General features: G+C 33.4%; 1 protein-coding gene across 1 annotated transcript; it reads left to right on the top strand.

Annotated features, from left to right (window-relative positions):
* The first annotated feature begins 6,423 nt into the window (after window positions 1-6,423).
* Window positions 6,424-11,570, top strand: LOC132614592 (agamous-like MADS-box protein AGL15). Its single transcript, XM_060329076.1, has 8 exons — window positions 6,424-6,969; window positions 8,184-8,247; window positions 8,384-8,436; window positions 9,597-9,696; window positions 9,829-9,870; window positions 10,324-10,365; window positions 10,448-10,523; window positions 11,359-11,570. The coding sequence occupies exons 1-7, from the start codon at window positions 6,788-6,790 to the stop codon at window positions 10,520-10,522; spliced, it is 558 nt and encodes a 185-aa protein (XP_060185059.1). The 5' UTR covers window positions 6,424-6,787; the 3' UTR covers window position 10,523; window positions 11,359-11,570.
* Window positions 11,571-12,892: the final 1,322 nt, after the last annotated feature.

Here is a 12,892-nt window from a genome sequence, read left to right on the forward strand (position 1 = left end):
TATATGTTGAGTCTAAACATCATACGCCAAACAAATTTTGTCGATCGAAATAGTTCTATTTTACATTTTATGATTTAAATAAGAATTTTATTTGACAATTTTTTTTTTTCAAATTTTTTTGATAGGTTCACATTTGTACTTTATTACTCTCTCCGTCCCAAGTTATGTGATACTTTTCGCTTTTCGAGAGTCAATTTGACTAACCTTTGAAACTAAATTTGATTAGGTTAACTCAATATCTTAGATACACATATCAAACAAATATCAAGTTGTGTAAGCATAACATAGATGATGATGAAGCAAAAGTTGACTCCCAGGAAATTGACAGTACATTCTATTGGTTTAACCAAGACATTCACTTGTATGGATATGATAGTATCCAGAAAACATGGATCAAATCACAATTTCTTGAAGACCGTTTCCCTAAACCCGACTACCAAGATTTCGACCAGATGACCATTTTGCTTGGCCTCACCAAACTAAAATGTTGGTGATCCTTCCTACTTGTTCTCCTTGTTACGTATTAATCATCACCTCCCTCTTGCTGGTAGAGAAAACGCACAACAACTTATGTGTGGAAGTTATCATATCCCTCGTCTTAGGATTGATGGGTATCTTGGTTGAAGAATCCCTAGTATGTACCGTGCCCGGATGAGGCAGATCTGTAATGGAGACCTAGTGGCATCTCGTACAAAGGGTTGTGTCAGTTTCATTGAGGAAATTAGTTAAAAGGGGTCTTTACAATAATAAATAAAGGTATATGACCTGTGTATACATAGGCAATCGTGACATAACACATAGACGACGGGATCTATTATATTTTGTAGAGGGTCATTTAATCAATTCACCCGTTTCATAAGTTAACAGAAGTCATTTTAGTTGTGAAGGAGAAAAAGGTATATATTAGTTTTACTAACTGATTATTAGTACATGTATTTAAAAAAACACTCCTATTGAATATTTAGAAAGAAAAAAAGAAGCATTTTCTTGATCTTTGTTAAAAGAAATTCTTTATATTGTAGGATTATTTTCCTTATATTTTAGGATTATTTGCTTCCAAATGAGGTAACACTTTCCATCCCAAGACCCTTCAATAAGTTATGAATCCTTCCTCCATTACATTACCCCTTTTTAGAGATAAAGAAAGAGTCAGGAAAAAATGGAAGGGAAAATGGAGGGAGGAAAATTTGAGATCAAAGGATGATTAAGGTTTTTCTTTATTGCACTAGAATTACTAAACTACTTTTTTGCAACGTAAAATCAGTCAACTTCATCTAGGTATCAAGAAAAGTCATTAAATATTTTCTGGCGACAAATTTTGCTCAGACTTTCTGATAAAGTTGGCGCATCCGTCTTCGGTCCCCCAAAATGAACTGCATTTGGAGGATCCAACTCGCTCTCAATAGTATTTTTGAAAAGTCCAAGCTGTAAGAAAAACGGGCTTACATTATTAAGAATATTTTATATATATATTTTAAACGTTTTGGTGTGATGATAGTGCATAAACATTTGCGTAATTATAAGTATGATGATAGTGCATAAACATTTGCGTAATTATAAGTGTGATAATTGGTTATTGGGTTGTGCACTTTAAGTGCTTTGTGGGTCTAGAGTGACGGTAAGTGCAGGTTCAACCCGGTGAGGCTTATAATGAGATGATCTATCAAGTTTTCATTAATTGCAGCTAGGTCCCTCTATAGCCCTTGTATAAGCACACTATCAGGGTTATTTCACATCATCTATTGTGTGTGGTAGCTGTCTCATTGATGCTGGCATCTTATGAAATGATGATAGAGAGGAAAACCTATCCTCTATCGATCTGCCGATATAACTCAAAAGGTGCGCTACTATCCTTGCTAATCTAAATATATTTTATGTGTCCTAATATCATATTTGAACCTGATTTTATTACGTTAATATTCTTATACAAGCAACTTAGTTAACAATCAAATTTTCGAAAAAGAAAATATTTCGCCCACACCAAACACGCCCTAAATGATAATTACCAAATTTGAAAAATAGAGGGCCAACCTAAATGCTAACCCAAACATGCCTTTTTATAGAAAAATCCATATTAAGAGTACCTTGCCAAAAACCTCCCTTTTTTCATGTTTCCATTTCCAAATATAGCAACACTTTCCATCCTTATACTCTTCAAGAATTCAACACAATTACACCCCGTAAATCCGGATTAGGTGTGAACGTGTTAAATGAGTATTAATGTGACATTACACATGTGAAGTCCTATCGGGATGAGTTTGGGTGGAAATAGTTGTTTTGAAATCAAGACGAATGGTGAGGTGCATAAAACTCGGTAGAATCGACTAAATACCCGTTGGGAATGAGAAAACTTAAAACATGAAAGTTGTATCCTTTGAAATACCTTTCCATCGATATATGGTGGAGGTCAAATGGACGTATGTACACAAAGTTATGACTGTTTTACCGAAGGGTCACAGAGCAGTCCGCCGGACATGCATTTGTGATGCATTTCCCAACACATTTTGGGTCAAATTTTCGTCCCGAAGTTTCCAGCATTCTGTTTCGATATATGGTGGTTGTCAAATGGACGTCTGTATACAAAGTTATGACCGTTTTACCGAAGGGTCACAGAGCAGTCCGCTGGAGATACATCTGTGATGCATTTCCCAACGCATTTTGGGTCAAATTTTAGTCCCAAAGTTTCCAACATTCTGTTTTGATATGTGTTAGCACCAAATGGAGATGCACCCGAGATTCGTTTAAAGTCGCGTTTTCTGAATTCTTATTCCATTTTTTCAGTTATCCAAGCCCTAACATGACTTTTCTCCCCTCTCCTCATCTTCCCACATCAAGGTAAATCTCTATCATGTATTCCTAAGTTATTCTAACACTTATATATGGATTATTAACAAGATTCTATGCTACAATCATAGGGTTTTCAAGAAAACCATATTAAGATTTCAAGTTCAGACTTTTGGGTTTCTTCTTCAAAAGTTCAGACCATTTTCTTCAAGGTTTGGAGCGATTAAGGTAGGTAAGGCTAACTCTCTACGTATTGTAATGTTATTGGTCTTCCCCATGCTGCGTTGTTTTACAATTACTACTGATTGCTTCAGAAATAGAGTTAAGCCCTAATTTCATGAAAAACTTCAGAACTTCTATTCTCTAAACGATATAGTTTCGTAATTCGTTCATGATTGCCATTCCGAATATCGTGAACTCAGTACATAATCATTATAGACTCATGTTTGATATCTCATGAGTCTCAGTCATGAAAACTCAATATGCTTATGAATAGTTAATGTTTTAAACTCCATAATCAATTCATCAATACATGTCTTAACATAGTAATGCTCAGTATTCCAGTTCTATGCATTATAGTATGATTCTCAGTTTCTTAATATAATTATTGAATATTGAACACTTGTATCTGGGCCCGAGGCCACAGTTTATGTATACGTATACTTGGGCCTGAGGCCATAGATTTGTGCCCTTACTTTTGGATTTGAGGCCATAGAATATAACTTAGTTAAAACAGGTGATTTCACATTCAGAACATGGAATACTTGTGACTATACTTCTCTTGTTCAGTTTAACTATCAATATGTTTCAATTTCAGTTTCAGCATGTTCATCTTTAGTGATTTGGGCTGCCATTTCCCAAGCACCCCAAAACTAATTGCTTCTTCCAATTGGTTTTACATACAAGTATAATTCAAATGTATTTACGTCTCTTTTGCTTGGGGCCTGCATTTCATGATGCAAGTACTGATTTACAGGATGACGTATCTGCTCGCTAGGATTCTCGTATCAGCTGCTTGGTGAGCTTCAGTTTTCTCCGAGCAATTAACTATCTTTAAGTCATTCACTTATAATAGACGGTTAGGTATGCGGAGGCCCTGTCCCGGTAATCAGTCAGTACTTCATTATTCATTAGAGGTTTCATAGACTAGAGTGGTATTCAGTTAAAGTTTTGCAGATTATTATGTTGGCTACGTCTTCCTACTTTCAGGCTTATCTCAGTATTCCGCATTAATGATTATTTCAGTAAGACATTTTGGTAGATCAACATGTATTAAGTTATATTTCCGCATTCGGTATATATCTCATGTTGATTCAGCCAGCCAATTGGTTCACTCGCTCACATACAGCCAGACACTGAGTGTCATATTACGCCCAATCCATGATTCGAGGCGTGACAAAGCTTGGTCTCAGAGCAATAGGTTCAAGTGTCCGGAGGAGTCTATGAAGGCGTGTCCAATAGGGTCAATTTTATGTGTGTGTACGCGCCATACATGTGAACAGTTGACCACTAAGACATTCAGGATTGTCTCACTTCTTTCATACTCTAGATCGCACAGTTAGAGCAGTACCTTTAGGAATTCTTCTAAGTCATGCGTATTACGGATTTTAGAAAATGCCTAGAAAAAAAAGTACACCAAGAGAACGTCAGCCACTAGCAAAAGGGCTACTGTTGATGCTGCCTGAGAAGTAGACTCTCAGACTCAGGGAGTTCACGCCAGTGCTCAGAGACTTGTGTTGGATTTAGTGCCCCCGTAGTTACAACCAGGACAATCATTCGAGGACGAATGATCCCAATGGTAGATAATGTAACACTCCATTAATCTGGATTAGGTGTGAATGTTTTAAATGAGTATTAATGTGACATTAGATATGTGAATTCCTATCGGGATAAGTTTTGGTGGAAATAGTTGTTTTGAAATTAAGACGAATAGTGAGGTGCATAAGATTCTATAGAATCGACTAAGTTTATGGCAGGTCTGCTTTCCAGCCTATTTACATGAAAATCCATTGGGAAATTAGAAGACTTAAAATATGAAAGTTGTGTACCTTTGGAATACCTTTCTATCGACATATAGTGGAGGTCAAACAGACATCTGTACACAACGTTATGACCTTTTACTCAACGAGCGAAGAGCAGTCCGTCAGACAAGCATCTGTGACACAGAAGGCATTCTGCGATATATTTCCTAAAGTACTTTGGGCCAAATATCCGTCTCCGAAGTTTCCAGGATTCTGTCTTGATAAGCATTAGCATCTACGGCGCAAGCGCCAAACGCAGATGCACCCGATATTCATTTAAAGTCGCTTTTTCGAATTTTTATTCCATTTTTCACTTCTCCAAGCCCTTTCATGACTTTTCTCTCCTCTCTTCTTCTTTTCACATCAAGGTAAGTCTCTCCCATGTATTCCTAAGTTATTCTAACACTTATATATGGATTCTTAACAAGATTCTACACTACAATCATAGGGTTTTCAAGAATACCCTTATCAAGATTTCAAGTTCAAGCTTTTGGGTTTCTTCTTCAAATGTTCAAACCCTTTTATTTAAATTTTAGAGTGATTAGGGTATGTAAGGCTAACTTTCTACGTGCAGGAATGTTATTGGTCTTCCCCATACCATGTTCTTTTACGATTACTACAGATTGCTTTAGAAATAGAGTTAAGCCCTAGTTTCATGAAAAGCTTTAGAACTTCTATTCTCTAAACGATATAGTTTCGTAATTCGTTCATGATTGCCATTTCGAATATCGGGAACTCAGTACGTAATCAGTATAGACTCGTGTTTGATATCCCATGAGTCTCAGTCATGAAAACTCAGTTTGCTTATGAACAGTTAATGCTTTAACTCCATAATCAATTCATGAATACATGTATCAACATAGTAATGTTCAGTATTCCAGTGTTATGCATTACGCCCCAGGCCATGATCCGAGGCGTGAAAACAACTATATAAAAAATGACCCCCTCCTCAATTACCAAACACCCCTTATAGATAACAGGAATTAAGAGGTGAAGAAAACAAAACAAAAGAAAGGAAGTGAAAATGGAGAGAGTGAAATTTGAGATCAAACAACAACTAGGGTTAGGTTGTCTAATCACACTCTTTGGGGTGCGTTCCTTCTTAAGACTCTGCTAATGCTTGTTTTGTGCACTGGATTGTCATTTTTATTTTTGCATTGAAAAAGTCAGTCAACTCCATCTAAGTATCACGAAAGTCACAAACTATTTTCCGACAATCAAATAATAGAAAATGAATTATTTTTCAGAAAATATTTTTCGTCATACTAAACACATCCTAAAATCAATTTAGAAAAATAAATGAAAATGTACCAAATTGGACAACAGAGGTCTAACCTAGGTAAAAACGTATCCATTGAAAAAAAATTATAGAATAATATTGAGTGTAAAAATATAATTCTATATGTTTTCTCTTCTTGCTTCTCTACGTGAGGCAATGACTATGTAGCTATATCTTCTCTCTATATATTGGGATTAGACTCTTGCAATCCCACTTCTTAGTAATACAAATAATCCTAGGCTATGTCAATGTTTAAATCCTAAACAATATGGAATTGGAATTGGACTCTACGCACATGTGTCTACACGTGCTCTCTATCAAATTCAGTGTTTACACCAATCCAATTAAGATATGACACGTGTTTAACTTATATTTATTGCTAAACCATAGTAAATTAATATACATACCTTAACCATGACAAAATAGTATGATCTGGTGTAGACACCGAATGAGAAAAGTTTTTATTTTCCAACCTAAATGCTAATATCCAAACATACCTTTTTATAGAAAACTCCATACCAAGAGTACCTTGCAACATATGGAAATCCTTTTATTTTCTTTCCATTGTTCCCTTCCCAATGTAGTAATACTTTCCATCCTCAAGAATCCAACATGACTATATATAACACATGACTCCTGACTCCTTCCTCCATTACCAATTACCCCATTTTTAGAGATTGAGAGGAACGGAAAAGAGGGGAAAATGGGGAGAGGAAAAGTTGAGATCAAGAGAATTGAGAACACAAATAGTAGGCAAGTTACATTTTCAAAGAGAAGGCACGGATTGTTTAAGAAAGCCAATGAATTGGCTATCCTCTGTGATGCAGAGGTTGGAGTTATTGTGTTCTCCAACAACGGCAAGCAATATGAATTTGCTAGTAACAGGTAAAATTTAATTATTTCATCTTTTTATTATTATTTTCAATAAATAAGACTTGTTTTACCTCTATGTGTATTTGTTCTTGTTTAATTTTCTTTTAGATTGGTTAGTTATTTTGTTGTCGCTATCTTGCTTTAAGTTCACTGCTTTTAAGTCGTGGGTCTATCGAAAACAATCTGTCTACCCCATGAAGATAGGGGTAAGGTCTGCGTACATCCTGCTCTCACATACCCCACTTGTGAGATTATACTATATATGTTGTTGTTGTTGTTATAAGATTGGTTATTGATGTGTACGTGTATACACTTTTTGCCTTTGTGTTGTTTTGATGTGTGTATTCTTTTTTGTTTAAAATCTTGTTAGTAGATAGATAAATTCTTTGGGTTTGAACCCCGAAAATGAATAATTTTCTTTAAAGGAGCGCTTTTCTCTTGAATAAATCCTATGGGGCAGAAATTTCTATTGTTCTAATTTATGTAAGACTGTGTTTGTAAAATTTTGTTAGTAGATGGATAGATCCTTCTGGATCGAATGATTGGAATGGAGAAATTTCTAGTATGAAGTAGTTTTTTCCTTAAATTGCCCCTACGCTGCCATGTCATTCATTTAAATTAGTCGGACAAATAGGTTTGAATACTTGATGGTAGAAATAGATAGATGGATTCTAATTTGTTATTTTGTTTCTTTTCTTTGATTTCTTTTGTTTTTTTCTCTGTTGTATGGTATGTTTGATTAATTTGAAGGGTTTTCATGATTTGTTTAATAAAAGAAGTTGAGAATTGAGAAAGATTAAGGTTTTAGTGGATGTTCCCTGTTAGATGAATTTGCTTGTATCATTTCTAATTTGTGTTTGTCATTCTTAATTACTAGGTGTCTAATAACTTAAAATTATTTAAGTGCGTTTATTAGTCCAAAGCTTCGATAAATAGCTCTCGGCCTTTCGTAAAAAGAAAAAAAAACAACGCCGATGAAGGTGTGTAACTTTTCAAGAATATATCTTTGAGCTAAAACTACTGGTTTATGTCGAACTCGTAATTTAAAGCCTACCTTCGCCCCTGATTATCAATGGTTAGTCATAGTTATTTCTTAAATGATCTAATAGGGTTAACTTTTTTTTTTCTTTTTCTTCTTGCGTTATCAATGCATAGAAGTTAAATTATTTTAGTATTATTGATTTTATTGCATCTTCATTTATTAAAGTTCATTTTTTTTAATGAAGCATGGAACACACATTGGCAAGGTACAATGGGGCTCCAGAATCAATCGAAAATGGTGCAGCAGCGGTAGTAATTAAACACTTGTTTCACATAAATCAATTGATTGCATTAATTATTTATTTAAGTAAGACATTTCCAATTTATTTAATTTTAATTAACTAATTTAAAGATCTTGATTTTGTTAAACATTCATGAGTTGCAGCTTGAAGTGAATGCTTTCAGAGTTGAAATTGCAATGCTACGTCAGTTGCAACGGTAAGTCTTTATTTTAATTCTTGTCAAAACAAAAATAAATAGATGATGTACGCTTTTACTCTAAAATATTAAATACATATAAGCTTAAATTAATCTAAATGTACAGATTTGATAATAGAAACGGATATGTTTTGAACAGTAGACACATACACGAGCCTAACCTATTATTTATATTGTACATCCGCCTTGGGTCTAGGCTCAATATATGGCTTATTTCAGCTTCCATAATTGAAAAATTGTCACTGTCCAGAATTTGTACTCCAAGACTTTATCACAGAGATGATTAGTTTTTTTTTTTTTTTTTTGCGCGGATTGGCCTTCATGTGGGGTGGTCTTTAATTTTGCCCTTCAAATTGGTGGTCTTTAAGTTTTGCCCTTCGCCTAGTACCTCGAGATTGTGGGTTCGAATCCCAGCTCAGTAAAAAAAAAACAAATCGCAAAGCAGAATTTAATCCTTAAGGCAAAAATTTACAAATTCTATCCATGTGCAAATTCTGCACGTAAGGCCCAAATTCTGCCTTAAAATTTTAGCGACATTCGGTCGGAAGGGCAAAAGTTAAAGACCACCATTTTGAGGAACAAAAAGGCTACCCAGCGAAGGGCAATCCTGCAAATTGCTCGTTATTTTTCAATTATAGGGCCGAAAAGTGGCCGGTGAATGCTATTTCTACCATTAAAACATAGAAATAGTAATTACTTTTCAGCCCGCTCTTCAATAGCCATAGTCATTCCCCAAGTGAAACTCCATGGCATTATCCTTGAGTATCACTTGTGTAATTTGAAATTTCAAGATAGTGACTATTGTTCAATTAGTTAAAAATGGCTCTTGGTGAAAAAAATTCTGTTTAAAACACGTCAGGCTCTGAAGCTTCCTTCTTATATATTGAACATCTCCTAAGTTTACTGGTATAAAATTTTCTTGCTTAGGGTGTTATAGAAGGAGAGCAAGCATATATTCTTAAATGTGCTTTCCTAATCCTAACAAAAAGGGTTAATTATACACACTGACATTTTAAAGAATTTATATGTTATCGAATTTACTTATAAACCATATTTACTAAAACATCCAATAAGTATTATTGATAAGGTTTATTATTGATGATATTGTTAAAGAATTTAATGATATGTTATGTTTTTGCATGCTATAATATAATGTGAAGTCGATTGATGGGGGAGGAACTTAAAGGCTTGAACTTCAAAGAGTTGCAGCACTTAGAACATCAATTGAGTGAAGCCATTTTAGCTGTGAAGGACAGAAAGGTATATATTAATTTTGCTAATTAGTTATTAGTACATGTAGTTAAACACCTATTTAAAATTTAGAAAGAAAATGGGAAGCATTTTCCTGATCTTTATGACTAAGCTGTTTTTTTTTTTCTTTTTTAATTTTAGGAACAAGAACTGATGCAAAAACTTAAAAAATCACTGCTGCAGGTATATTATTAATTTTTTGTTAATAATCCCCTTTTTTATTGTTATAAAAATCCTTTATTACCAATATAAGTGTATTTTTCACAAATAGTTTTCACTAATTTTCTATGAAAGGCAGAAAGGTTCAAGTCCGCTTATCTATAGATTGTGAGCTTTACTATCGCAAAGCCATGAATTTCGCTAAGAATATTTTATACAACATTATTTTCTTGATATTTAGTTGATCATCCTTTGTTGGCTGTAATACGCCCCTAGCCTCTGAGAGGAAAATTCTTTCAAAGGTATCTAAACTCTAAAGTGAGTTTTGTGGAAATGAATGGAAATTCTCATTTGCTTCTTGACTAATAACAAATGTTTTTCTAATCTAGTGAAAGAAATAGTTCTCCATTGAAATAAAGAAACCTAAATTTTGTCAATTAAAGCTTGTGCTTTGTTTTTTTTTTTTTTTTTTGGCAGGCGGAAAAGGTTATGCTTGAAAATGAAGCCCTGCGTGAACAAGTAAGTAGCCTTAAATCCAATTCTTTAATAATTGTATTCCAGTATTATAATTTGTTTCCTAATTTTATTTTTGTTTGTTCAGATTGACGAACTAAAACGCAGCTCCGCTTTGAAGAAGAATTCAGTTGGCGATCCTGATTCAGACGCTTGCGCTTAGGGTAAGAAATTATAAACTGCAATTAATTTTTTTATTTAATTGAATTATTATCTTTCAAAATTTTCACCTTTTCCTCCTTCCTCCCCACCCCCCCCCCCCCCCCCCCCCCCAAAAAAAAAAAAAAAACGTTTGGTTATTTATTGAACTGACTTGTTTTTATTGAAGATGAGTTTCAAATTTAAAAATATGATCTTGACTAGTTTTTCAAGTGATGTTTTTTTTTTTCCGCTCACAGAATTTCAACACTTTTTCAAGTTAAATACATGTTCAAACCCAACCCGATTTCCAAATACACTTATTCATATTTTTTTTTTCAAATTATCTTTTCTAATTATGTCCAAAAGCCTACTAAAAACACGCCCCTTTTTTCCTAAACCCCCATTTTAAATTCAAGAAGTGTTAAACTTTTCTACTTTGTTCCGTGGTCATTTATGTTATGTTGCTCGGACTATTAAAAAATGAAGATGGATGCGTGTCGGATCTTCCAAATGTACTGCATTTTTGGAGGATTCGACTCAGGAGTGGTAGTATTTTCAGAGAATCGGAGCAACATAGCATCATATTGTTTCCAGTATAATTACTATTTGTATAACTTATATACCACAACCTAGTTATATGTACGGGTTAATCTTCGTCTAGCAATTACTGTAGTAATTTCTGTATAACTAAGTCTATGAACTAAACGACCCTTAATGTTACTCATTTCTAAATTTTCTACACCAAATTATCACGTTGAACTAAAATTTGTAAAAACTTCATAAAATATGATTTCCTCCTTAAATGAAAATTAACTTAGAGGACAAATTTAATATTTCTTATTTTTTTTCCCCTTACAGCTGCCAGTTGATACAAGTCAGGGAATGATAATACCAAAAGCGAAAATCACTTCCAATGATGCTCAAAATCCAGTGGTTTTGGAGTGATATATTTTCTTGCATAAGACATTTCGTTATCAGATTTTGAAATCGAGACTCTTTAATTTTTACATTATATTAATGTTTGCTTAGCTTAGATTTAGCTAACTTTTTATCAAGTCAAACGATGATTTTATTTTGTCTTTCACTCATTTCTTCTTATGCAAGGTCACTGTATGTCTTCATCTTGTTGTAGAAGCTGGTTTGGTTTCAAACCTATCAAGAATTGAAAGGACTTAAATTGGACTTAAATTAATCTTCTTGTTTTTAATTTTTTGACTCTTTCAAGTCAACTTTTTTGCCTTATGTTTGAAATGATCTTTGTGGTTGTGCAATGGTCACTTTTTTTGTTCCTATCGGAGTTCTGTCAATGAGTTTTGAATACCGAATGGTCAAGTGAGAAAAAAAAAAAAAAAGAATCACCGTTTAATTTCATAGGATTTCTAGTTTATAAAGGTATAATCCACCAATTAAGGTCTTTCTTGCTAAGAGAATTTACTTTTCAATTGAGGCAGCTTATCCATTTTATAATTTCAAGTTAATTGAAAGTATTGTAAAAGTAATGGATAAAATAAGTTTATATTTTGTTTTGTAGATTGTGTACTTTCTACATATTATTAGTCATCATTTAAGCAAATATGGAACTTAATAAATAATATGTGGATTCCAAATAAAATTGCTCCATCTCTTACCAATCAAATCCCATTTTTACACGGAAATAAATTCATAAAACAAATATAAAATAACAAAAGGACGTCATTTTATTAACTAATCTACAATTTATGTCATCCTTAGATGGCTTAAATATTGTGAGTTGGTCTAGTAAGTGTCATCTTTCTCCTATTAGCTTGACGTTGTATTTATAAACTTTTTTTTAGAAAAAAGAACACCCCCAAAACAATGTTATTTTTGCGGTCTCCCGTTCTTTTTAAGACACATCAGCCTTTAGTAACTGATTATTTTCTAAATTAAGGATTAGCATGCATTAGTCTAATCATAACTTTGATGGTCAAACAAATGACGAAGCGTTCCATACAATTGTTCACTAATTTAATAATAATTCTCTTATGATGGTTGCATGCCCACTTTATTATATTGATCCCTATTTTTTTCTTTTTCACAAAAACTTTGCAATTCAAATATATCCAAGTTTTTTTTTAATTACATTACTTATGATAGTATTATTTTGAATAAACAGAGACTGAATTAATTCAATCGGAGATTACCACTCTTTTTAGAGTCTCATTTCTTGGGCCACATACTTTTTGCAGTACAAATTGTAATATAAAATTCCTCATGAATAAAACATGGCAAAATAATTTTCATCAAATACTTTTTTTTTTGGTCCGGGATAATGATATTTTCATCCTTAAAAATTGCTATTTGTACAATTCAATATGTGGATCAGAATATCCTAATGATTGTGCTCTAACTTTGCGTGTTTAATATATAACAA

Source organism: Lycium barbarum, chromosome 10 (assembly GCF_019175385.1).
Source record: "Lycium barbarum isolate Lr01 chromosome 10, ASM1917538v2, whole genome shotgun sequence".
Classification (NCBI taxonomy): Eukaryota; Viridiplantae; Streptophyta; class Magnoliopsida; order Solanales; family Solanaceae; genus Lycium; species Lycium barbarum.